At 41.3% G+C, this 23,147-nt stretch overlaps 1 protein-coding gene and 1 non-coding gene across 5 annotated transcripts in view; both read left to right on the top strand.

Moving 5' to 3' along the window:
• The window catches only part of SNTB1 (syntrophin beta 1), a 255,140-nt gene that overhangs the window by 216,321 nt on the left and 15,672 nt on the right, over nt 1-23,147 (top strand). For 3 of the 4 annotated variants that reach the window (XM_023545677.2, XM_064268022.1, XM_064268021.1), the window contains exon 5: nt 18,484-18,680. The exons of the other annotated variant lie outside the window; for it this stretch is intronic. In XM_023545677.2, coding sequence (XP_023401445.2) covers nt 18,484-18,680 — 197 coding nt within the window. The remainder of the gene's footprint in view (nt 1-18,483; nt 18,681-23,147) is intronic. 4 annotated transcript variants of the gene reach the window in all.
• LOC111750118 (U6 spliceosomal RNA) lies at nt 21,438-21,544 on the top strand. Its single transcript, XR_002785273.1, has one exon. It is a non-coding gene; the product is annotated as a U6 spliceosomal RNA (small nuclear RNA).

Raw genomic sequence — 23,147 nt, 5'->3', positions numbered from 1 at the left:
ATTTAGTAAACAGTAAATTTACTATTTGTATAAAAAACTTACATAAATTGTAAAATTAATGTAATTTGTAAATAGTAAATGTTGTGTGTTGATTCGCAACTTACAGTGACCCTATAAGACAGAGTAGAACTGCCTCCTAGGGTTTCCTAGGGTGTAATCTTTATGGAAGTGGATCTCTAGGTCTTTTCTCCCTCAGAGCCACTGATGGGTTCGAACCGTCAAACTTTCAGTTAGCAGCCGAGCGCTTGACCATTGTGCAACCAAAAAACAAACAAACAAACAACAAACCCATTGCTGTTTAGTCAATTCTGACTCATAGGAACTGTCCTATAGGGTCTCCAAGGAGCGGCTGATGGATTCGAAATGCCAGCCTTTTTTGATTAGCAACTGATCTCTTAACTACTACGCTACCAGGGCGCCATTGTACGACCAGGGCTCCTTAAGTAGTAAATGTTGTTAGGTGCCATTGAGTCGGTTCTGACTCATAGCAACTCTATACAACAGAAGGAAACACTGCCCAGTCCTGTGCCACCCTCACAATCGTTGCTATATTTGAGCTCATTGTTGCAGCTACTATGTCAATCCATTTTGTTGACGATCTTCTTTTTTGTAGACCCTCCACTTTACTAGGCATGATGTCCTTCTGCAGCGACTGGTCTCTCCTGATAACTTGTCCATAGTATGTGAGACGAAGTCTCACCATCCTTGCTTCTAAGGAGCATACTGGCTGTACTTCCTCCAAGGCAGATTTGTTCATTCTTCTGGCAGTCCATAGTGTATTCGATATTCTTTGCCAACACCACAATTTATAACTAACACAAATCTTAAATATATAACATTAGGTTAAATTTTATTTATAGATATAAAAAGCCATGTCTTTCAAAATTTTATTAAAGGGTATGTATTATTTAACCATCTTGGTGACATTATCATGGAGCCCTGGTGATGCAGTGGTTAAAGCTCTTGACTGCTAATTAAAAGGTTGGTGGTTCAAACCCAGCAGCTGCTCCGTGGGAGAAAGATGTGGCAGTCTGCTTCCAAAAAGATGTACGGCTTTGGAAACTCTCTGGGGCAGCACTACTGTCTCCTATAGGGCCACTATGAGTAGGAACTGATAGTAGTGGGGTTTGGGTGACATTATCAAGAAGACCATGGTAATGCCTTTCGCAAATTAGACCAAGATGGTAATAAACCTACAGCTGACCAGTGTGGAGCACGGGTTGAGATCACGTGCTTTGCATGGATCCTATCAGGGTTTTGCAAATCTGGCCCAATTTAAGAGTCATTTTGCTGCTTGTTAGAGATTCAGGTTCTCAGGACCCTGCTCTGGAGATTCTGGCTCCGTGGCCAGAAATGAGTTTCAGGACTATGTGTTTCTAACATGCATCAGACAAGTGTAGAACGGGTAACCACAGTTAATTCTTATAGCCCTGTGAGATGTAGCTTTTAAAATACCTAATTTACAAATGTGCCTTGGTGGTGCAATTTACAGATGTCATGGGATCATGCTATCTGCTGCTAACCAAAAGATTGGAAGTTGGAATCCACCCAGAGGCGCTTCAAAAGAAATGCCTGGTGATCTACTTTAGAAAAATTAACTACCAAAAACCCTATGGAACACTGTTGTTCTCTGACACACGGGGGGTCACTATGAGTTGAACTCAACAACAAATGGTTTGGTTAATTTGCTAATAAATATTACTAGTAAATAATAATAATACTTATAAGTATACTAATAAATATAAGGTTATCTGGGGAACCAAAAGGCTAAGTGAGTCATGCACAGTCATACAGCAGGAAGTTATGTGCTAAGATTCTGATTCCTGAATCTCCCTTCCTAGCTGCTATTCTCTGCAGCTTCCCAAGAGCACATTGTTAATCCCTAGTGTTTTAGTGGCTCTTTGAATTTGCTGGGTTTTTAAGTAAGCATATAAACCTTTCCATAGCTCTTCTGACAACTTAATCCTGCATTGAATGTCCACTGCTATCCCATCTTACAACTGAGGAAACTTAGCCCAGATCACTCAACAGAGTAAGGATAGAGGGGAAATCATCAGAAACCTAGAGTTTCTACCCATGGTTTAGATCAATGGTTCTCCAGGTGTAGTCCCTCCCCATACCAGCAGCATCAGCACACCTGGGATTTTGTTAGAAATGCACATTCTTGGGACCCACCCCAAACTCACTGAATCAGAACCTCTGGGGATAGGGCCCAGTCCCTCAGTGTTAAGCAAGTCTTCTGGGGGTTTCTGATGCAGGCTACAAGTTTGAGAACTACTGGCTTAGAAGACTACATCTTTCTTCCTGTCTTTCTTCAAAAGTACTGTTTTGCTTCAAGCTGTGATGACGACCGATGAATCAGTTCACAGGGCTGACTCCCCTGGATCCAGGTGCTCAGAGTCACCAGGAAGCTTCCTCTCTCATCTTGGTTCTGCTTTCCTCTTGTATTAGTTTCCTATGGTTGCTGTAACAAATTACTACAAATTCAGAGGCTTAAAACGAACAAACAAAAATGTTCTCTTACAGTTCTAGAGGTCACAAGTCTGACAATACGGTCTCACTGGGCTAAAATCAAGTTGTCGGCAGGGCTGAGGTCCTTCCGGAAACTCTAGGTGAAGATCCATTTCTGATCTTCGATTCCTCTCTTGGAAATGGTCAACCTAGCTTACCCTTAAATGTTGTTGTTGTTATACCAGTACAGTCGGAATGCTCCTTAGAAGCGAGGATGATGAGACTTCATCTCATTTACTTTGAACGTGTTATCAGGAGGGACCAGTCCCTGGAGAAGGATATCATGCTTGGTAAAATAGCCGATCAGTGAAAAAGAGGAAGACCCTCAGTGAGATGGATTGACACACTGGCTATAACAATGGACGCAAACATAGCAGCAGTTGTGAGGACTGGGCAGCATTTCCTTCTATGGTACATAGGGTCATTATGAGTCGAAAACGACTCAATGGCACCTAACGACAACAATCAAAAAAACCAAACCCCTTGCCATCGAGTTGATTCCGGCTCATGGTGATCCTATAGGACAGAGTAGAACTGCCCCAAAGGGTTTTCAAGGAGCACCTGGTGGATTCGAACTGCCAACCTTTTGATTAACAGCCGAAGCACTTAACCACTACACCACCAGGGCGCTTACCCTTAAATATCTAACCTCTAATATGCATCCACCACCTGTCTCTCAGTTTGTTGTACTGTGGTCGCTTGTCTGTTGCTATGATGCAGGAAGCTGTGCTACTGGTATTTCAGATACCAGCAGAGTCACCCATAGTGGAAAGGTTTCAATGGCGCTTCAGGGCTAAGATAGACTAGGGAGAAAGGCCTGCCAATCGACTTCTGACACTTCCACATTGATCATTGTCACTCTGTAGCTCAGGGTTTGGCAAACTGCATCTTGTAGACCAAATATGGCTGACTATGCATTTTTATGCAGCCTATCAGCTAAAAATGATTTTTACATTTTTTAATTGGTTTTAGGGAGCCCTAGTGATGTGGTGGTTAAAGTGCTCAGCTGCTAACCAGAAGGTTGGCAGTTCAAACCCACCAGCTGCTCCAAGGTAGAAAGATGTGGCAGTCTGCTTCGGTAAAGATTTACAGCCTTGGAAACCCTATGGAGCAGCTTACTCTGTTCAATAGGGTTACTATGTGTCTGAATCAAGTCCATGGCAGTGGGTTTGGTTTGGTTTTGAAGTGGTTTCAAAAAATAAAAAAGAATAATTTGAAATAGTGAAAATGATATGAAATTCATACTTCAGTGACCATCAGTAAAATTTTATTGAAACATAGCCACACTCATTCATTCACATATTGCCTATGCTGCTTTTGCACTGCAATGCAGAGTTGAGTAGTTGCAACAGAGACCAAATGGCCCACCGAGGCTAAAATATTTGCTATCTGTTCCTTTTAAGAAAAAGTTTGCTAATCCTTAATCTAGTTCAAAGGAGCCTTGATTGCACAGTGGTTAAGCACTCGGCTGCTAACCAAAAGGGTCAGCGGTTCAAACCCACCAACCACTCCATGGGAGAAAGGTGTGGCAGTCTGCTTCTGTAAAGATGTACAGCCTTGGAAACCCTATGGGGCAGTTCTACTCCTCCCTGTAGAGTCGCTATGAGTCAGAACCTACTTGATGGCGATGAGCTTTTTTTTTTTTTTTGGATCTAGTTCATCAGCAACTCCTAAAATATGGTGCATTGCTGCCCAGCTTTTTAATTAAGTGTTATCTTCTAGGCATTTTCCCCTGTCACTTTTGTACTCTTCCCTGCTTCATTTTACTGGCTGCAAAATGTCCATCGCATGAATGCTCCACTGCACAGGTTCTGGAAACTTAAAACCTGGCTTCAAATCCCAGCTCAGCTATTTTCCCAGCTTTAGAACCTTCAGCAAATTTCATAAACTCTTTCTGCCTCACGTTCTTCATCTGTAATATTTACCTACCTGCCACGTCATTAAAGGATTGTATTAGACAATGTAAAGTGCTTAGAATAATTGACTTAACACATGGGTAGTGCAAAATAATTTAGCTATTATTACAGTTATTTTCTAACCAACTCTCTATTGTTGAGTTTATAAAAGTACATTGGCTAATTTTTTTAAACAACTTCATCACAGTGAAAACTGTAACCACGTAAAATCCACAGGTCATCATCATCATCGCACCTTCTAATAAACCCTTTAAAATTTGTCCTGTTAGCAAAAAATGAAAATAAGTAAGCAACAAAAATATGTTAAAGAGCATCTCCTTTTTTTAAAAAAAAAAAAAAGGAAACCACTTTCTTTACCGGTGGTGGAATTGTTGGGTGCTGTTGAGTTGGTTTTCCACTCATCATGACTCCACGTGACAGAGTAGAGCTGCCCAATAGGGTTTTCTAGGTTGTTATCTTTATAGGAGCAGATTGCCAGGTCTTTCTTCCACAGAACCGCTAGGTGGGTCTGAACCACCCACCTTTCTGTTAGCAGACGCTTAACCATTGCAGTGCATTTACTGGTAGAGAAGAAAAATCATACTATTAGATTTGATACACCTGGGTTCACACCCCAGTTTCGCCCAGCCAAATCGCAGTTTATAGGCTGTTTGAATTTGAGGAAGTTATTTCTCCTCTCTGATCCTCAGCTTCCTCATCTGAAAATTAGGATCATGATGTGTACTGCAGGGTGAATGTGAAAATTAAGATACGATGACAGACATGTGGTCTTACTTAGCATTATGCCTGGCATGTGGCAGGTACTGGGTGACTGTCAGTCCCCTTAGCAGTGGTAGGAAGCTTTGTTCAGGATGTTGGAAACAGCCTTCCCTTCACATGAAGAGTCGGCCAGGACTAGAGCCAGCAGGAAACAGGTTCTTCTAAATTGAGTTACTCCCTTAGACAGTTCATAGTTGGTGTATTTTTTTGTTTGTGTGGGTGTGTATCTGTTTTAGGTCCCCTTCCTGTTGCCGTCAAGTTGATTCTGAATCATAGCGACCCTATAGGACAGAGTGGAACTGCCTATTAGAGTTTCCAAGGCTATAAATCTTTACTGAAGCCGAATGCCAACGTCTTTCTCCTGTAGAGCAGATGGTGGATTGGAACTTCCCACCTTTCAGTTAGCAGCTGAGCCCTTAACCACTGCACCACCAGGGCTGCTTTAAGTCCAGGCACGTCTAACTTATATTTTTCTGGAAGATGAAAATTTGATTGTGCTTTATAGCAGTGGCATCAGAAACACTCATAACCTGGTCTTGGTGTTGAGCACAATGCGGAGCGGCTTACCAGCAGCCCTCTCTCCCACTGACAGACTTTGGTGGTGCCTCTGTGTATCTATAGTGTAGTTTATAGCAGCATACTTGGGAAGTTTGCAAACATGTTGTCATTTTAGCTATTCTCATCCCTCAGCTTTTTATGAGTCCTTGGGAAAACATTTTTTTCTTAAGCCAAAGCTTCTTGGATGTTGCTGAACATTAAAAAAAAAAAAAAAAATTGCCCATATGGAGTAAGAGTCTTGCTTCTTGTTTCTTGTCTCTGTCATCATTATTGGCAAGTGAGATGGGCCTACAGAGAGCAAGGATTAAGGTCAAAATCTTTCTGGAAGTCTAGAGGAGATTTAGCCCAGAAATTCAGCACGCTCAGTCCCAGTGGTTGGCGAAAGGTTCAGAAACACAGAGCTTGTAAAAAGTGTTGCCGTACTGAATCCTGCTTTCTGACTCATGGGCCTGAGAGAAGGATTTGGAGTGGCTGTGAAAGAGGAACTGACGAAATGTGCCCTTCTCTACCACCCCACCACTTGGGAGCTGAGGACACTAAGCATTTCCAGTAAACGTGTTGGGTAATCTTTGGTGCCTAAGGGACTAACCTGCTTCTAAGTGCTAAAAGTAGTTGCTGCCTCAGGCCAGCCTCAGAAATTTTAGGAACTGTTTTTCCTTTGGAGAAGTTTGACCAATCAGCTTTGTCAGACATTAAATTACAATCAGCCTGTGGTTTGCGTGCTAAACCTGAGAGACATCCCTCACTCAGAGAATGTGAGCATATTCCATGGTCATTCCTGCGGTTGCCATGACAGAATCTACACACTCAAGTCAAACTGGAAAGTGTGAGGTTTGCCTTCCACACTTCCCCATCTCACTTGCCCCCATATACTAGTCCTCACGCCAGCTGCTGGCCTCCTGCCCTTTCTGTACCAACCATGAGCTCCTCAGGGTTGGAAGGTGGAAGATTAGCAGAATGGGAAGATGGGCATTAGAATCAGCCAAGCCAGGAGTTGAACCCTGAGGCCTCTGCCAGCAATGAGATCTTGGGCAAGGTATCAGTGTCTCCGAATCCAAATCTCCTCGTCTGTGTGAAGGGGGCGATAGTATCTTCTAGCTCACACAGTTGTTGATGTGACTGATTAAGTTAGTATATGTAAATGTCAGCATGTGACTGAAAAATAATAGGTAGTTAATAAATGTTAACAATTGTTAGGATCAGAGAAAACAATTGAAATTCAATTATGAATGACTGATAAGTAATTTGACATATTTCACCCTCCATGTGAACTTACATTCCATCAGGGACTCATAGTGTCTTAAATCAAAGTCATCGAGATACAAGAACTGGAGGTAATGAGGTATTGGTTTGTTTGTAGGGATGGGACTGTGTGAGGTGTGTACTTCACTACACAGAACCAGAGATTGCTGGTTTATAAAACGGAGATGATAATGCTACTTTCAAAGAGTCACATGGAGACTAAATGAGATCATGTGCCAACACAACCATTCACATAGTAGACCTCCACTTTCCTCTCTCAGTGATACTCCTGGAGGCTGGTCATGAAAGTAATGAAGGTGCTAAAGAAGCTTATTGAGGACAGTCAGTCATCTCTGGAAACCCACCCGGATAATACCATTAAATAGTCAAGAATTGACTCCAACCTCTTTTGCCACATTTTCTATGTATTAAGTTGGCTTTTGCATATAATCAATATCCATCAATATTATCAACTTTCTGATAGCTGAGCCCTTAACCCAACTCTTTCACTACCATATTCAGATGAAAGAAGTTGAGAAGATAGAAATGAGGCAATGAGTCAGCTATTTCTGGCTGGGATGAGGTGGTGGTTCCTGGGCGGCCCCTTCCACCCAGCAGTTGACACTTTGTGATTTTTTGTCCGTGACTTCTTCTCTACAGAGTCTATTGAATGCTGGGTTGCATTAGGGTGGCCAGTGGATGAAAGTATAGGAGATGGCTAGAATCATTTAAGGAATCTGACCAGTTGCTTTCTCTTTTTTCTTTTTGTATGTGTGCACCCATGTGTGTATCTTGCCAATATTGTGGCATCTGCTGGGAGAAGCTAATTACAGCAATTAAGTAAAATGAGGATGTAATATTGCTTAGCAACCCAGGTACCTAATATGTAATTTTACTAATTTGGCTGAATCTGTGTGCTGCAACTGTTTGTGTTTTAATTAAGGATATTAATAATAATGTTTTTGCATGGAAAATTTTATGCAACATTCTCTAATACCTATCCCAAATTAAATTAATGCATATGTATTACTTATGAGACAGGTTCTCCTTTTTTTTTTTTTTTCTTCTTCTTCTCAAAAATAGCCAGGTAAAGAAGCACCCCTCAGAACCCAGAAACATTATGCAACCCAACCAAAATCAAACCTATTGCTGCAAGTCAATCCCAACTCATAGCGACCCTATTCCTCAGTTATTGGTAGAGAGGGGGACGTTCGGCTGGTCTTCCATAGGAACGAACACTTCCACTGCCAAGCTCCCCCACGTCTTGAACAAAGACTTGACCACCCTGAGCCTCATGGAAGCCACCACTTTGGGCACTTGAAGTAATTTTAAAAACGTTTTCTCTTTTCTTTTTATCTGGTTTAACCACTAACCCGTTGAGGTCAAGTTGATTATGACTCATGGTGACCCCATGTGTATCGCCTTAGAACTCTGTTCCATAGGGTTTTCAATGGCTGATTTTTCAAAAGTAGATTGCCAGGCCTTCTTCTGAAGTGCCTCTAGATGAACTTGAACCACTAGCCTTTCAGTTTCAGAGATCTTTAGGTTAGCAACCAAGGGCATTAACAGTTTGCACTGCTCGGGGACTCCTATGATAATAAAACCAAAAACCCACTGCCGTTGAGTCGATTCCGACTCATAGCGACCCTGTGATAATAAAAATAGCTGTTACTAAATACTCACTGCCAAGTGCTGTTCTACACAGTGTTTATATATTAGCTCATTTAATCCTCACAACAACGCCATAAGGTAGGCGTACTGTCATTCCCAGTTTGCAGGTGAGAAAACTGAGGCATGGAGAGTTTAAGAAACTTGTCGAAGTCACATAGCTGGTAAATGACAGAGCTGAGATTTGAATCCAGGCTTCTGAGTCTTTGCTGTATCACCTCGTACCTATGGCTTCATTGCCTTGCCCCACTCTCTAATATCATATGATCCTATTTATTTTTTCCACTTGCTGGGGTTTGTGCTTTGCCTCCAGTCATGTGACTGTGTACCTGAATGTTTAGAACCATGGAACAAAGCCTTTCCTGGGCTTCTCAAACAGTTTCAGATAAAAGTTAGAAATTGGATGTGAATTGCAGCTTGAAAACCTGTCCCCAGTGCCAGTATTTTTTTCTGGTGAGGTAAGAAAGTTATGTTCTCTTGGGAGACAACATTGTCTTCGTTGTTGTAGTTTAATCCCTGCCACAGATAAGAGACAGATGGTCATATTTTTAAGGATACACAAATAGCTTAAAATGTGAAATAATTGAAAGATAAATAATAGCTATTTCATATTCCTCCTGAGATCTGTAGGTCAGGACAGATCTTTGGGAAGAATCTTGGGAGGAGTACATAAAGGCGGTTCTTGGTGGAAAGGGGAAGACTCAAGTAGAAAGATTTTATCCTCAGCCCTACCTCTTCAAATGTCCAAATGCTGACTTTTAAAATCTTAATGACCAGCTGACATTTACTTGGCACTTAGTGCCCAGAACCTGGCTACCGTAACGTGTTCTGAGTGAAGAGCCCTTAGGAGACCTTTTCACTGGCCCCAGATTTCAAAACATTTCAAAAAAGGTCAGCTGTGTGTGTGTGCGCGCGCGCATATGTGTGCTAGTGTGTATTTTGCATTGCGAAATGGAACTTACAGTTTAAAACTGTTTTTAAAAATATGCATTCATGCAGGTATTCAGCCAACATTTATGGGATACCTACCATGTTTCAGGTGTAGTCCTATACACTACAGAATTAAAGAGAGGTGAGGGAAAACTACTACCCTCAAGGAGACCAGGGTCTAGTGAGCGAGATAAGAAAGTAATCATAAAACAGTGGAGTAAGCAAATTGATAAAGATGAGTGGAAGTCCAGAGGACAGGCACCTACATCAAGGAGATCTTGCTATACTTGGTGTTGAGTTCCAGCAGATCACTTTGCTCGGCACCAAGTTTGTTCCCACCTTCCCTAGGAGCTGTCCACCTTGATACATGAGCAACAAGCCCCATGGAGTGGGCACCTAAGAAGACCTGTTGGCTACCAGCTTAGGCAGTCTCTGCGTAAGTTTCTGTATCAGCCAAGGCTCACCAGAGAAGCAGAACCAAGAGGAGACAGATAGACAGGCAGATAGGAATAGAAATGGACATTTATTTTAAGGCATTGACTCATGTGATTGTGGGGCTGGCAAAGCTGAAGTCTGTAGGGCAGAGCAGCAGGCTAGAAAACTTTAGCAAGATTTCTAAGCTGTACTCCTGAGGCAGAATTCCTTGTTCTTTGGAAAACCTCAGCTTTTGCTCTCAAGGCCTTCAACTCACTGGATGAGGCCCACCCACATTATTGAGGGTAATCTCCTTTATTTAAAGTTAACGGATTGTAAATGTTAATAACATCTATAAAATACAATCACAGCAACATGTAAACTAATGTTTGATCAAACAACTGGGCACATAGCCTAGCCAAGGGTGACACATAAAATTAACCATCACAGCTCCCAAGAGGCAAATCATCTGCTCCACGTGTGGTTTTCCTTTATGGGCGTAGGTTTGGGGGGTAGCTTTGATCAAACCATACATTCTCAAGGTGAGAACACTGTCTGATATCCTGCGAAGTCACTGACCAGCCTGTGCTTGAACACTTCGTAAACACTGTGGACGTGCATGCTTGTCCCATCCCTCCCACCCTAAGTCTTATCTTCTCCCGACAAAACAGCTTACAACTATGTTCTTTATGAAGTGGTTTTGAATGTTTTACTATTTTAATCATTGTCTTCTGATATGATGATGTTTGTATAGAACTGTATTTCAATATTATCAGTTTCCCTTGTAATTCTGTTTACTTTATTTCATATATTTATAAACGTTATTCAGGGTAGAGGTCTATAGGCTCCATTACACTGCCAAGAGGGATTTATGGCACCAAATAAGATTGAGCAACTCTCTGTGAAAGCTTGGTGCCTGGGGCTGAGTGCTGTATTTCAGGTGTGGTCTGATCTGCGCAGAGGAATATGGGATGATCACCTCTTTCGTGTCATTTAACGTACCATAAAATCACACTAAGTTGCAGCTCTGGGTTGCATCTATCATCAAATAAATTTCCAGTAGTGCTTCTATGTCATGTCTCCCCTATTTTAAGTATGTTTTTGTTTCTTGTTATGGGCTCCTGAATTTTTGGCTCTAAGTGTGGTGCCTAAAAAATTTGCATCTTGATCCTGTGATTGTTCTTCCTGTCTTCTTTTGGTCCATCCTTACTGATTTGCTGTTTATGTCCTCTACGCTTTCATATAAGTCATTGATAAAAAATGCTTAGCACAGTAGGTGTGAGGACATAGCTCTGCCTCCATCTCTCATTACACTGACCCATAGTAGGTGTGGTCATTTAAGAAGGTACTCACCTGACTAATAGTAAGCTTTGTACCCAACATTTATTCCTCTGTTGTGTCCCAGTTAGGGAAACTTGGTCAATATGCTTTTTCTGAAGATTCACTTCATCTGTTTACTTTGCTAGTAATCTTGTTTCTGAATGAAACTTTTGAATGTAGGGAAGCCACGCAGGTCCTCAGGAATGACTGCTTTCTCCTTTCCAAAGTAAAAAAATGATTACTTAAAAAAATCTGTTCCAGAATCTTGCCTGGGGACAGGTCCTACAATCTACTTTATTCCGTGTTCTGAAAATCAAGATGCAATTTCCACTTTCCCAGTCTTCCAACATCTCTCTTTTTCTCCATGATTTTCCCAAGATTCCCCTAGAGTTTCACTTATGTCCTAGTTAAGTCCTCCCAGTACCTTGGTGTGTAATCTTCCCAGGCAAGGACTTGAATTCACATGAAGTAGAAGGCGCTGTTTTAGAAATACCACTTCCATCTGGGCTTCCATTGGATCTTATTCAGGTTCAAATTTCAGTCGTTCTTTTTATAAAGGAGCAAAGCAAGAATTTATGAGTTCAGTTTCCTCTGCCCATCTATCAGCATCAGTGTTAGCCTGAAGGTACAGGCCTGCCTCTTCCTTTGTCTTCTTTCCATATTAAAAAGTCGCAACTCATGTTGTCTTTGGCGTTGTTAGGAAGCTCCTCTCATTTGGCCCCTCAATCTGAAAGGCTGTTTCTTTTGAATCATGTTTTCATTCCCGGTGCAAACTTCTTTCTTCTGTGATGACCATGGCCCTTTGAGGATCCTGGTGCTACTCCTGTAGGGTCGCCATGAGTCGGAATCAACTCGATGGCAGTGGGTTTGGTTTTTGCTTTTGCTGGGTTCTTAAGACCTTAAGGACCTCATAAAATACTGTTTTCACTTATCTGAGTGTCTGTGGAGGTGCTCAGTGAGCAGGCTATTGTATTTACAATATCCAGTATTACTGGCTGGGAATTGGCAATAGGCCAATGCAAATTCATCTCAAGATAAATCTCACAGGGCATTTATCAGCTGAATTTTTCCACTATTTTTTCCTCTCTCTTCCTAGTAGCTGCCACTCCTATTACCATGGCAGCCCCCATAACAAAAAGAGGTAAGCAGGAAGGTCTTAGTCTTATCTAGCAGCCTTGTCTTGTCTTTGCAATGCCATGATTTATAAAACCACCAAGTCTCTGTTTGGTCTCCTCCCGAAGGTGAAATAGCAGTGAATGTCTACATTTCTATGTATCATCCTCAACTTATTGCTGTCTCTTGACAATCAAAAGGTATGATATGAAGAATAAAAAAAAAAGCTATTATTTCCAGCATCTTGATAGGAATGCAGTAACAAATATGCTGATAAATGTGGGGGTCCTTCTTTGTCCTTGTGCCAGAGCCCACTGCTTTCTGTTCTTGTGAGAGAGCTGCTTTTCTTGGAGGTTTAGATTCACCCCCTGGAGGAAAATCTTCATAATGATTGGGTTACCCCAACAAGGAGGAATTATTCTCCACTTGAATGCCCTACCCTGGCTCACATCCTCCACTTGTCTTTGCAGGAAATTGGCCCTGACGCTTTTCCATATTTCCCAGGAGTGAGTCTCCCAAGGACTGGTGCTGAACCTGGAGTGAACGTCTGTGGGAATTAGAAGGGGGAGAGACCTTCTCCCCTGAAACTGCATCTCCTCAAGGCTTGGGCCGTGTTTGTTCTGCTCACACTCTGCCTAGCCTTGAGTCTGGCATAGAGTAGGCACTAAATATCTGTTGAGTACATAGCAGGTGAATGGTGAAATCTTTATGGAGTGAATGAATAAATTTGTTGTTGTTGTTAGGTGCCATCGAGTCAGTTCTGACTCATACCAACCCTATGTACAACAGAATGAAACACCACTCAGTCCTGCACCATCCTCACAATCATTGTTATGCTTGAGCCCAGTGTCACAGCCACTGTGTCAGTCCATCTTGTTGAGGGTCTTCCTCTTTTTGGCTGACCCTCTACCAAGCAGGATGTCTTCTCCAGGGACTGATCCCCCCTGATAACACGTCCAAAGTATATGAGACATAAACTCGCCATCCTTGCTTCTAAAGTACATTCTGGTTGTCCTTCTTCCAAGACAGAATAAATTAGTGATTTTGGGTGTTCAGTTAGAGGGTGGGAAGAAGGGACTTGAGCAGATCAGGAAGCTCCTCTAAGACTCCTCAGAGCACCTCTGAGTCCAAAGATATCCTGTAACTTCAATTCACAGCTCTCAGCATCTCTCCTGTCTCCTTTGCTGGAGGCCAGTTGGTTAGTATAAGGGAATAATGAGGCCACAGGTGTAGGTTCATTCCACATGGATCAGTTAGCTTCATTCTGAGAAGGGCTGTTCCATAGCCACAGCCTGCAGGTGTTAGGAGTTAGACATGGACAATATAGAGTAACCCAGACACAGGCAAATGCACTGGGGCATCAAGGAGCACAGCCAGTATATCAGCACTGAATTGCCACTAACATTAAACAAACAAATCAGATAGGTGTCTTACACTGAGTCAGTGCAACGGAAGTTCTGATTCTAAAAACCAAAGTGAAAGACTTTGGTTTAATTTCAGCCCCATACCCTTTTTAAGTTAATCTTTAAGTTATGCAGTGTATGTTTCTTAGAGAAAATTTGAATAATAAAAAAAAGAAATAAAATTGCCCATCACATTCCTCAATATTTCAATGGATTTGTTGAGTTACATATTCAGAATATATGTATACACACACACACACACACACACATACATACATATACAGAGCTCTGATGGCGTGGTGGTTAAGAGCAACGGCTGTTAACCAAAAGGTCGGCAGTTCAAATCCACCAGCTGCTCCTTGGAAACACCATGGGGCAGTTCTACTCTGTCCCATAGAGTTGTTTTAAGTCAGAATCAACAGCAACAAGTTTTTAGTTTGGTATATATTATATATGTACATGTGTATACGTATGTACAGTGAAAACCAGAACTTCAGGGCACTGCCTTGTTTTTCCAGGTCTTGCAAGTTTTCTGCCTTTGATAGGGTGCATGCAGTCTTACCACTTTTCGGTCACTCTCTATTAGTTTTCCTTCTCTGATAGGTTTCCGCCAGTTCTGGTTTTCACAGATTTTACTGTATGTGTGTGTGTGTATAAATGCAGATATATATATTTCCCCACATTTATACATAGTATTATAAGATAATTCTCAAGGTCTGTGTAATACTCTATTGAGAGGATGTACACCCGCAGGCACGGTGTGAATATCTGCTGTAGTTCACTTGCTCTAACCTGGAAAAAATACTCTTTTGTTGCTAGTACACACTTGTTGTTCTTAGTTGCCATGCAGTCAGCTCCAACTCATGGCAGCTTTATGTATAACAGAATACAGTATTGCCCGGGTTGCTGGTATGTTTAACTCAGTTGTTGGGCACCTTCCAACCTAGGGGGCTCATCTTCCAGCACAGGGAAATATTCTCTTGTGATCCAGAGGGTTTTCACTGACTAATTTTTCATAGTAGACTGCCAAGCCTTTCTTTCTAGTCTGTCTTAGTCTGGAAGCTTCACTGAAGCCTGTCCACCATGGGTGACCCTGCTGGTGTTTGAAATACCAGTGGCATAGCTTCCAGCATCATAGCAACACTCAAGCCACCAGAGTAGGACAAACTGACAAACGGGTGATGGAATATACCCACTAGGTAGTGGAAAAGACAATTTGCTTTATCTCAGAGTTTACACAGAGCACTGCACGTTTCATTAAACCAACATTGGCATATTTAAAAGAACACACAAATCAGAGTGTCTGCTAACCCGCAGACAGCAAACCAACTTGTTCTTTAGCATGAATACTAGATGATTCACACTTGGTTAGTTGAAAAATCAATATTTTGTCTTCCCTTTTCTTTTTCAATCCATAAGTATTCAGTGATGGGACTAATAAAGTACATTGATAGTCCTTCTGCAAAGGCTCTTTTTCATCATTACTTCCTGTAACACTCTGGGTTTTCCCATCAAGTATACCCTGTGCATGGTGCTGGTCAGCTTGATACGGGGCTTGCTCATGGAGTTATTTTCTGTTAGTAATATCATCCCTAACGCTCTGAGCTACCAAATGAGAATTTTCTAACAAACTGCATTTTCTCATTATTATTAGTTTAGATTGTTTAGCCTCTCTGGAGAAAAATAAATAATGGTAGGAAATTCACAAAAAAAACAGCATTCTCCTCGAAGGTGGTATATCTTCTTTTCTCTTCCCCTCTGCCTCTATAATACATTCATTCACCCTGCCTCCAGAGTATGGCAGAGTTGCTGTCCTCTGTACGGATATTTAGGGGACGGAAAGTGAGAATAGAAAGTGTAAGAGAACCAATTTTCATTGAATGAATACTATGATGTGCTAAATACTGGGCTAAGTTCTTTATTCATTTTATTATATACCAAAAGCACCAGTTGCCATTGAGTTGACGCTGACTCATGATGACCTCATGTTTGTCACAGTAGAACTGTGCTCCATAGGGCTTTCAGTGGCCGATTTTTTGGAATGAGATCACCAGGCCTTTCTTCCGAGGTGCCTCTGGGTAGACTTGAACCTCCAGCCTTTCAATTAGCAGTGAGTGTATTAGTTATTTGCACCACCCGTGGGCTCCAAAATAAAGCAGCCTGTGAGCCTGTTTCTTTCATGTTTTAGATGAACAAGATAACTGCTACACTACAAAACTTTATTATATTTAATCCTAATCCTATGAAGTAGGAATTATATTTTTAAAATTAGAAAACTGAGGGTAGGGGTAAGGGATAAAAGTAATACTTATTGAGTATAAATCATGTTAGGTTCAATGTTATGTACAGTACCTGGACTATTTCATGTAGTCTTCACGATACCATGTTATGAGGTAGTAATTCTTAGAAAATTTAAATAAATGACAGAATGGAGTTACAACGCAGGTTTTTAATGCCTCCTAAACCTATGTCAGAAACCCTGGAAGTGTAGTGGTTAAGTGGTACGGCTGCTAACCAAAAGATCAGCAATTCAAATCCACTAGGTGCTCCTTAGAAACTCTATGGGGCAGTTCAACCCTGTCCTGTAGGTTCGCTATGAGTCAGAATCAACTTGATGGCAACGGGTTTGGTTTTTTGCTTTAAAACCTATGTCTCTTTTCACTTTTCCATGCTGCTTCCTCTCTGTGCTCAACTGGTACAGGTTTTAAAAAGGCTGAGCTGGATATATTTTTCAAAGCAAGTAAAATTTAAAACATTGCAACTCTGAGTACAAAATCTTATGAGCAACTAAGAAAGCACAATATAAATTCTTGCTTCCTGTAGACACCTTTTCTTAATAAAATTTTACCTGACCCTCCAACCCCTTTAAAGCCTGCATTTGGTTTTTGAGAAATGCTTTTGGGTTTTTATAGCCTCACTTTGATCTTGAAATCTCTGGGAGCTTCACAATCCACTCCTGCTCACTTCACATTACAAAACACCCAGCTCCCTCTTGAGCAGTTGGGCTCAGTCTCAACATGTTAATCCCTGTGTGTGGGCACCCATGTCAGCAGACATTTCTCTTCACACTTCTCTAGACTCTTCTCTCAAAGAGATTCATAGAATTTCCCTACCTACCTTTAATTTTACAAGCAAAAGACTTCTCAACTAACCTTTGTCTTCAAGTTGACATTGTAAACCACCCTCCCACCTAATTCCAACTTTGTTAGTAAAAAAAAGCTCTCCAGAGTTACACAAGCTTGTTGCCAGAAATTCAAGAGGCAGTATAATAGGTTTTGTTCCACTGATAATTTTGGCTTACAACATTTAAGTTTACAAGAGAAAGTAAGCTTTTGGATTTCCTTTGTGCAATTTTTAATCTAGAGGTAACGAGCCCTTTGCCTAAGAAAATAACTCTCCCAACCCACCATAGGGATAGACACCTGGCATTTCTCTAACACATGCTAAAGTGTTTCTTTTTGTATGAAAAGATAAGACTGAAAATGCAAATATCCTGGAGAGAAGTAACATTTGCTCAATTATACTTGTGTTTTACCCTGCAAATGGAGCCCTGGTGGCATAGTCATTAAGACCTCAGATGCTAACCAAAAGGTCAGCAATTCGAATCCACCAGCCACTCCTTGGAAACCTTATGGGGTAGTTCTACTCTGTCCTATAAAGTTGCCGTGAGTTGGAATCGACTCTATAGAAAAAAAATAATAATAAAAAAAAAAAGCAACAGGTACCCTGCAAATTTGTTAGAGCCTCTCTCAAAAGGAGTGCGAGGTACTGAGGAGTAGGTGAGAACATGAGAAATCCAAGTGTCTAATGGGTGGTGGGGGAGAGTAAGAAATAGGAGCCAATGCCTGCTCAGAAGGTGGTAATCAGAGACTTCAATTCCTCATTTTTTAAGTCTGGCCTTTCAGAAAATATTTACTAGAGGAGTCAGATTTTATGTTGAGAATAAGTCTTAAAGTCAGCATGAAAATCATGTGTACTTAAAAATTACTCTTGAAAATCCCTTAAATCCCCCCTAAAGTGCATTTTGTTACCATTTCTCAAGAAGCCCAGCATCTTCCAGTTCTTTCTCAAGCCTTAAAACAGATTCCTACATTTTTAACTGAGTTCCAGGTGGTTTGCTTGCATTTGGCAGCTGTGTGCATGAAAAATGTGTACTTAAGAGTACATTCAATGCAACCAGATGCTCCAGCTACAAGAGACACAGGGGAATTTAGCTTAACCCAGGAAACAATAGATTCGCGGTTTCACGGTCACTCTGGGACATATATATGCTCAGGAATGGAATGGTGGGGAGGATATTATATGCTGTTTAAATTGTTCTCTCTTGTGTACTTATTCCTTCTTTTTCTTTCTGGTTGAATGAGAATAGTTGAATTTGCACAAGTTAAAAAAAGTTGTATTATTCTTTGCATCGTCCCCCAGGTGCACAGCTCTTGGGCAGTGTCTTAATCTCACTTGACCACCGGGGAAGAGCTAGGTAGAGGACCTGGCAGGAAACCATGGAGAGCAGTAAAGTGGGCCCCTTTGGTTCTAGGTCAGAAAAAAGAGAGCAAGTCACCATTTTTGGCTTTTCTAAGTGATATGCCAGATGGCTAAAATAGTCTCCACTTTGATGATTATTTTTCTCTCACTCTCTTTTTAACTTCCAGGCTGGTCCATTCAGGCCCTGGGAAGGGATCGCCCCAGGCTGGTGTGGATCTGTCCTTTGCAACCCGAACCGGTACCAGGCAAGGGATTGAAACACATCTCTTCAGGGCAGAGATCAGCAGGGACCTGTCCCATTGGACAAGGAGCATAGTCCAGGGTTGCCACCACGCGGCTGAACTCATTACTGAAGTCAGCACCGGTGAGTAGGGCTGGCTCTGGGCTACCTATGTCTTGCCATTACAAGAAGGATGCACCCTGAACTCCGTCCTAACGTCAGAGTAGTTTCCATTACTGGCCTTTGGGCTACTTAAAATTCCAGTGATAAACATAAACTGAAATTCTTCTAAATTAAAGGCACTGTGTGCCTTACTAAAATGTAATTTAAGGTTTTCATTGCCTTGTCTCATTTTCATTCCAGGAAAGTTGGTAACTTGGATAGACAGATGTCATTTTCCTATATATAACTCATGGGTGGCTTCCTGGAGGGATGAACTTTGAGGCATACACTAGTTGGGTTCTTGGTTATATAAACAACAGAAACTGTTTCTGGGTAATTTTTCACAAAATAAACCTATTGGAAAGATATTACATAGCTCACAGAATTGAGCAGAAACTGGAGAACCAGGCTGTGAAAAAGGGCAGGAAGCAGAGGCATCTAGGTGGGGGTAACTGAGCAAAGGCATAGGCTTGGGAAGTGAGCCCCTTCCCCTGGCGTGAATGGAGAAGTAGAGGCAGGATGGAAGGATCACCATGTGAGTCAGTCCACATTCGTGTGGAGCTGTAAGAAAGTACTAGTTAGTGGTAGAAATGGGACGTGTGCATAGAAGGAAGAACCACTATTTATTAAGTACCTGCTCTAGACCAGGCATTTTATATACTGTCTCTTGGTGTTTTTCATCCTGTGAGAAAAAAAAACCTTTAGTGGGTTCTGAAATAATTGAAGGAAGCGAGACCAATATTTTGAAAAAAGAAATAAAATGAAATAGAAATATTATTCTAAGTGTTATTTTGTGGAAACTTTCATTCAGCTGTGTGTGAGTGTGTGTGTGTCCAGGGTCACAGTGTGAAGTGAATATCTTACTGTGGCTTATAAACCAAAAGCAAAAGGTTTGAATAACACTGTCTTATCTAATTCTCACAGCAGTTCCCTTGTAAATCTGATTTTACAAATCAGGAAACAAATTCTTAAAGTTAAGTAACTTGCCCAAGATCACACAACTAATAAATGGCAGAGCTGACTTTAAGTGATACTCTAGAGTCCGTTCTCCATCCACTGTAGTATCTGCAGAGACCTGGGACTTCCCACTGTTAGGCCAGTGATTCAAAAAACAACAATCCTGTTCAGGCTTCTGTGATAAGCAATTTTCATGCCACTCCCCCAAACAGATAGGTAGATAGATTTATGGATGGACGGATAGATGGATGGGTGGGAGAGTGGGTAGGTGGATGGATGAATGGGTGGACAGATGGTTGGGTAGATGGATGGACGGATGGATAATTTTAAAATTAGAAAAATTGGGCTTAAGGAAAATAAGATACAGGAAAAATAATATGAATCTAAGATCACATTAATAAACAAAATACATGCTATAAGATCTCGTACGTTCATTATGATGGACTCCATATTTAACCCAGTGTTCTTCATCAGCCAGCACAATACACAGTTAACTGTATCCATAATCCAGTTATTCCTGGTTCTGAAATCAGGTCTCCTGTGGACATTCATAAAGAGGGTGCATGTGGTTAAGCTAACCGAAAGGTCAGCAGTTCAAACCCACCAGCTGCTTCAAGGGAGAAAGATGTGGCAGTCTGCTTCTACAAAGATTACAGCCTTGGAAACCCTATGGGGCAGTTCTACTCTATCCTCTAGGGTCACTATGAGTTGGACACAACTCTACAGTAATGGGTTTGGTTGGTTTGGATAGTATCCTCAACAACAACAACAAAAACCCATTGCTGTAGAGTTGTTTCCGACTCATAGCGACCTTATAGGGCAGAGCAGAACTGCCCTGTAGGGTTTCCAAGGAGCAGCTGGTGGATTCAAACTGCTGACCTTTAGATTAGCAGCCAAGTTCTTAACCACTGCACCACTAGAGCTCCTCTTCATGTATAAAACCAAAACCAAACCAAACCCAGTGCCACCAAGTCTATTCCGGTTCATAGCAACCCTATAGGGCAGAGTAGAACTGCCCCATAGAGTTTCCGAGAAACGCCTGGCAGATTGGAACTGCTGACCCTTTGATTAGCAGCCGTAGCACTTAACCACTATGCCACCAGGGTTTCCCTTCATGTATTGGAAGGGGGCAATATTAGTACCTACCTCATATCGTTGTTTATAAGAATTTAGAGGTATAATTCATGTAAAACACCTAGCACAGTGTTGGGCACATAGAATGTGCTCAGTGAGTATAATTATTAGTTGTTCTTGTAATTGTTATCTTCAGTCCTGCATTGTCCAAGAGGCTGACCTCTGGGCACATGAGGCTTTTTTAAAATTAAATTAAAATACCAGTTCCTCAGTCCCACAGCCAGATGTCGAGTGCTCAGTAGCCGCATGTGACTAATGGCTGTGATGTTGGACAGTGCAGATCTAAAACATTTCCATCATGGCAGAAATTCCCATTGTACAGTTCCGCTCTAGAGGAACAGAATTTTCCACCAGACAGGAACAGTGCTTCTCAGAAACTCCAGCTGCATTAAAAAAAAAAAAAAAAAAAAAAAAGAACCCTCAGAAGTCTCAGATTGCTGGATGCCACCTACAGAGATTCTGATTCAGTAGGTCTATGGTGGGACCTGACGATTTGCATTTTTTACAGAATTTTAGGTGGTAGTGATACTGTTGGTCCATGGACCGCTCTCAGTAGTATTGCACTAAGGTACAACTTCCTCAGTCAACCAGTGTTACTCTATACTTGATCTTAGTGGTAACCAATAGTATTCTAAAAGATAGGGAACATTGCTCACTTCGGCAGCACATATACTAAAATCGTAATGATACAGAGAACATTAGCATGGCCCCTGTGCAAGGATGACATACAAATTCGTGGGGCGTTCCATATTTTAAACAAATAAATAAAAGATAGGAAACAGTGATGTATGGCGGGGTTTCTCCACATTTCCTCTACTCGTGTAATTGTATTGTTTTGGAAAGCGATGGCAAACACTTGGGGGCATTCTGGGAGGATTACTGCAGCTTTTGTTTTTGATTCCTATTCTGTGTGGAAAGATGGACTAAGGTGTTGAACTTGAAAATTAGAAAAGGCCCAAGCCACCTGAAGATTAAATTTAATAAAATTATATGTGCAATGAGAGAAGCTCAGACTCCTTGCAACTTCCAGAGTGTTCTAGGCAAGAATGAAGCTGGTAAAAGGGATCTGATTTAGTTTACATTCAACAAATTTTGTAAAATATTTCCCTCTCAATAAGCTGAACTCTATTTTACAGGAAAATGATGAGGCTGTTGATAGACTAGAAAAAAAAAAAAAAAAGACAAAGGAGAATAAAAATTTGTGTGGATTGGCATTAAATGGATGGCAAGAGAGAAGAAATCATGGAAATGACCAAACGTGCCAGCCAGTTCCAAATTGAAAGATGCTTGCTGAGAGTTGGGGGAGGGGGTTTATGTTTTAATTAACTTGATAATGTCTTCAGTTTATCCTGTGTAGACTGAGAGCATTTTCAAATAGCTGATTCTATTATATAAAGGCCAAGAGTACCATTTGAGGTCAACTAGAATTAAAACCCACCTGCTGATGTCAGATGGATCTTGGCTGAAAGCAGAGAATACCAGAAAGATGTTTACCTGTGTTTTATTGACTATGCAACAGCATCAGACTGTGTGGATCGTAACAAATTACAGATAACATTGCAAAGGATGGGAATTCCAGAACACTTCATTGTGCTCCTGTGGAATGTGTACATAGATCAAGAGGCAGTCATTGGAACAGAGTGTGGGGATACTGCCGGGTTTAAAATCAGGAAAGGCGTGTGTCAGGGTTGTATCCTTTCACCATACGTATTCTATCTGTATGCTGAGCATATGATCAGAGAAGCTGGACTATATGAAGAACACAGCATCAGGATTGGGGGAAGACTCATTAACAACCTGTGATAAGCAAATAACACAACCTTGCTTGCTGAAAGTGAAGAGGTCTTGAAGCACTTACTGATGAAGATCAAAGATCAATCCAGCCTTCAGTATGGATTACACCTCAACATAAAGAAAACAAAAGTCCTCACAACTGGACCAATAACCCACATCATGATCAACAGAGAAAATAATGCAGTTGTCAAGGATTTCATTTTACTTGGAGCCACAATCAGCGCCCGTGGAAACAGCATTCAAGAAATCCAACGAGGTATTGCATTGGGCAAATCTGCTGCAAAAGACCTCTTTAAAGTGTTGAAAAGCAAAGATGTCACTGTGAGGGCTAGGGTACGCCTGACCCAAGCCATGGTATTTTCAGTCACCTTATATGCATGCAAAAGCTGGACAATGAATAAGGAAGATTGAAGAAGAATTGCTTCCTTTGAATTATGGTGTTCTCAAAGAATATTGTATATGCCATGGACTGTCAAAAGAGTGAACAAATCTGTCTTGGAGAAGTACAGCTAGAATGTTCCTTAGAATTGAGGATGGCAAGACATCGTCTCACGTACTTTGGAT

The sequence above is a fragment of the Loxodonta africana genome, chromosome 14, assembly GCF_030014295.1.
Source record: "Loxodonta africana isolate mLoxAfr1 chromosome 14, mLoxAfr1.hap2, whole genome shotgun sequence".
In the NCBI taxonomy this organism is placed as follows: Eukaryota; Metazoa; Chordata; class Mammalia; order Proboscidea; family Elephantidae; genus Loxodonta; species Loxodonta africana.
This window is presented reverse-complemented; position numbering and strand designations above follow the sequence as displayed.